At 56.1% G+C, this 2,319-nt stretch overlaps 1 protein-coding gene across 1 annotated transcript in view; it reads right to left on the bottom strand.

Annotated features, from left to right (window-relative positions):
- Positions 1–2,264, bottom strand: part of ST6GALNAC2 (ST6 N-acetylgalactosaminide alpha-2,6-sialyltransferase 2) — a 20,924-nt gene extending 18,660 nt beyond the window's left edge. The window contains exon 1 of the mRNA XM_004374129.2: positions 2,140–2,264. Coding sequence (XP_004374186.1) covers positions 2,140–2,264 — 125 coding nt within the window. The remainder of the gene's footprint in view (positions 1–2,139) is intronic.
- Positions 2,265–2,319: the final 55 nt, after the last annotated feature.

The raw sequence follows: 2,319 nt of genomic DNA, 5'->3' as shown, positions 1-2,319 counted from the left end.
GGTGGGCACCCTTCCCAGGTGATTCTACAGTACAATGAGGCTTGAGGACTCCGCTGGAGGAATGCTCAACTGGGCGGGGTCTCTACTGGAGGAGCAGAGTGGCAGGAGAGGTGGTGGGGACACCCCCCCGGGTCGGCTTTGCTGCCCGGACCTCCCCCAGCCTCAGGGAGGCCTCCAGGGGCGATTGCTCTCAATGTCTCCACCCAGCCCCTCCCTCGGAGAAACCCACGCCCTTCCAGCCTAAGCCTTGCACAGAGAGCCTGGAAGAGAGTGGACAGGGGGCCACCTGTGCCCCTCCGGGAAGTCTCACCAGCCCGGGGAGAAAAAAGGACAGTGTGCGCATTTTTCCTAACACTAAATTCTCTTAGCTTAGGTAGGTCATATTAATAATTTATTTGGCCTTAAAATGTCCTTTCTTTTATGAAATAATGTTTACAATAGATGCCAACTGGTAGTCCTCTCCCGATGGTAGGCCTCTCTCCTTTTTTCTTCTTAATTTTACAAGTCTGGAAATCCCTGTGTGGGAACCACTGATCCACACTTAAATTCCTGGACTGGATTCCACTCTAGCTTGCAACCAAGAGCCCTGCCCTTGGGCTCTGGAACTCCATGGACCCTTCCCTACCACACTGTGGCTTCATGCACATGTCACTGCAGCCACACAAGTGGTTCAAAGTCCCTTGCTCCGGATGGTCACACAGCCAACTCGCCTGGTGGGAGTCCGCCTGGAACGCCGTTCCACCTACCTGCTTCTCTTCTGGACTAAATACCCACCTTCTCACAGGGGCTGAGTCCTGACCTGTCCCCCTGCAGCTTAAGCTACAGTGCAAGCACTACTGAGAATCAAGAAGGAAACGGGCAGGTGCTTGGGCTGTACTCGAGTTTTAAAAGATGAAGGATTTTTTCAAAAGTTTTGTGGAGATAAAATGGACGTACAGTAAACCTCATTTAAAGTTGTATTCAATATTTTGAAAGAATGTGTACTTGGTGTTTTTAAACATCTTTACAAAGAATTGACCAGGATCCACTTTCTTAGTGCACCCAACCCTCTCAATCTTTCTCCTTATGTGATTTCTGACTCCAAGGAGATTTAGTAACTTCAGGTACCAACAGCTAGAACAGTCTTGGGACTCAATCATCTGTTACTGTATTTCACATTATTTTGCAACTCTATGTGCAAACTTGGGCTTTGTCTCCTGAGACAATATACTAATTTTGTTTTCATCCCATTGTGCCCGGAACAAGTTTGGTGAGGCATCAAAAGTGCGGTGAACACGTGGGAAGGCCCTGGGAAGGGAGAGGCAAGTGACCTGTGGGCACCCTGGGGGTCTCCCAAACCCGGACTGGGCTCGGCTTGGTCAGCCTCCCAGAAGCAAAGCCAAATCCTTTTGAGGCTTCTTCAGGAACTGGAACCATCACCCGCCAAAGGCGGGCTGTCACGTTTCTCCGCCTGAGGCAAAAATGAAAGTGCCCAGGACTAGCGGGGGTCGTGGGGGAGCCCAGCCGGAGGAGGGCTTGGACTGAGCTCAGGATCAGCCCCAGTTTTCTGGGGAGTCCGCACAGACGGTGCTTAGCAAACTTAACCGGAGCCAACAGGGCCAAGGAGAAAGGCTTAGAGAGAAGGGAGCGGGCAGGACAGGTCAGAAACCAGAGCGAGCGGGGAAGTCACGCTTGGCCACGGGTACCCGCTGGGGACCCCAGCAAAGCTGGAAACCAGGAGACTTGGGCCCCTGCCCTAAAGAGTAGAGTCTGGAAGTGTGACCTGACAAGGGAGGGTTCCCAACCCACACGAGACTGTTGTTTATCTGATACGTGTGACCCCGCCAAAATTGGAAAACAGAAAGGGCTGGAGTCAATCAATTGCGTGAGGCTGTCAGGGCGGCTCGCGGGTGCGCAACGCGACAGAGCCCTCGTGGACTCGGACAGAGGCAGTGGGATCCGGCAGCGCGAGTTCAACGCTGGCAGAGACTCTGGGGACAGAGGGCCGCTGCCCGAGGCCCCGCGGCGGGCTACCCCAGAAGGATTGACACCGAGGGCGCACCGAAGGCTGCGGACGGCCCGCGAACTCCGAGCTGGGGCGCCCTCCCGCGCCCTGCTGTTCACGCGCTCTCCCCGTCGGGTCCCACGCGGACGTCCTACCTGGCTCTGGCCCAGGTCGCAAGGTAGGGCTCCACCGTCGAGGTGTACAGGGCGAAGAGGATCCCCGAAAAGGCGGTGGCCAGCAGGAGCAGCAGCCAGAGGCGCCGGCCGCGCGGGAGCGCCATGCAACCCCGGCCGCTGGGCGCCCCAGCCGCCACCCGCACGCCAGCTGCTGGCCCG

This window comes from Trichechus manatus, unplaced genomic scaffold (genome assembly GCF_000243295.1).
Source record: "Trichechus manatus latirostris isolate Lorelei unplaced genomic scaffold, TriManLat1.0 scaffold00028, whole genome shotgun sequence".
Classification (NCBI taxonomy): Eukaryota; Metazoa; Chordata; class Mammalia; order Sirenia; family Trichechidae; genus Trichechus; species Trichechus manatus.
This window is presented reverse-complemented; position numbering and strand designations above follow the sequence as displayed.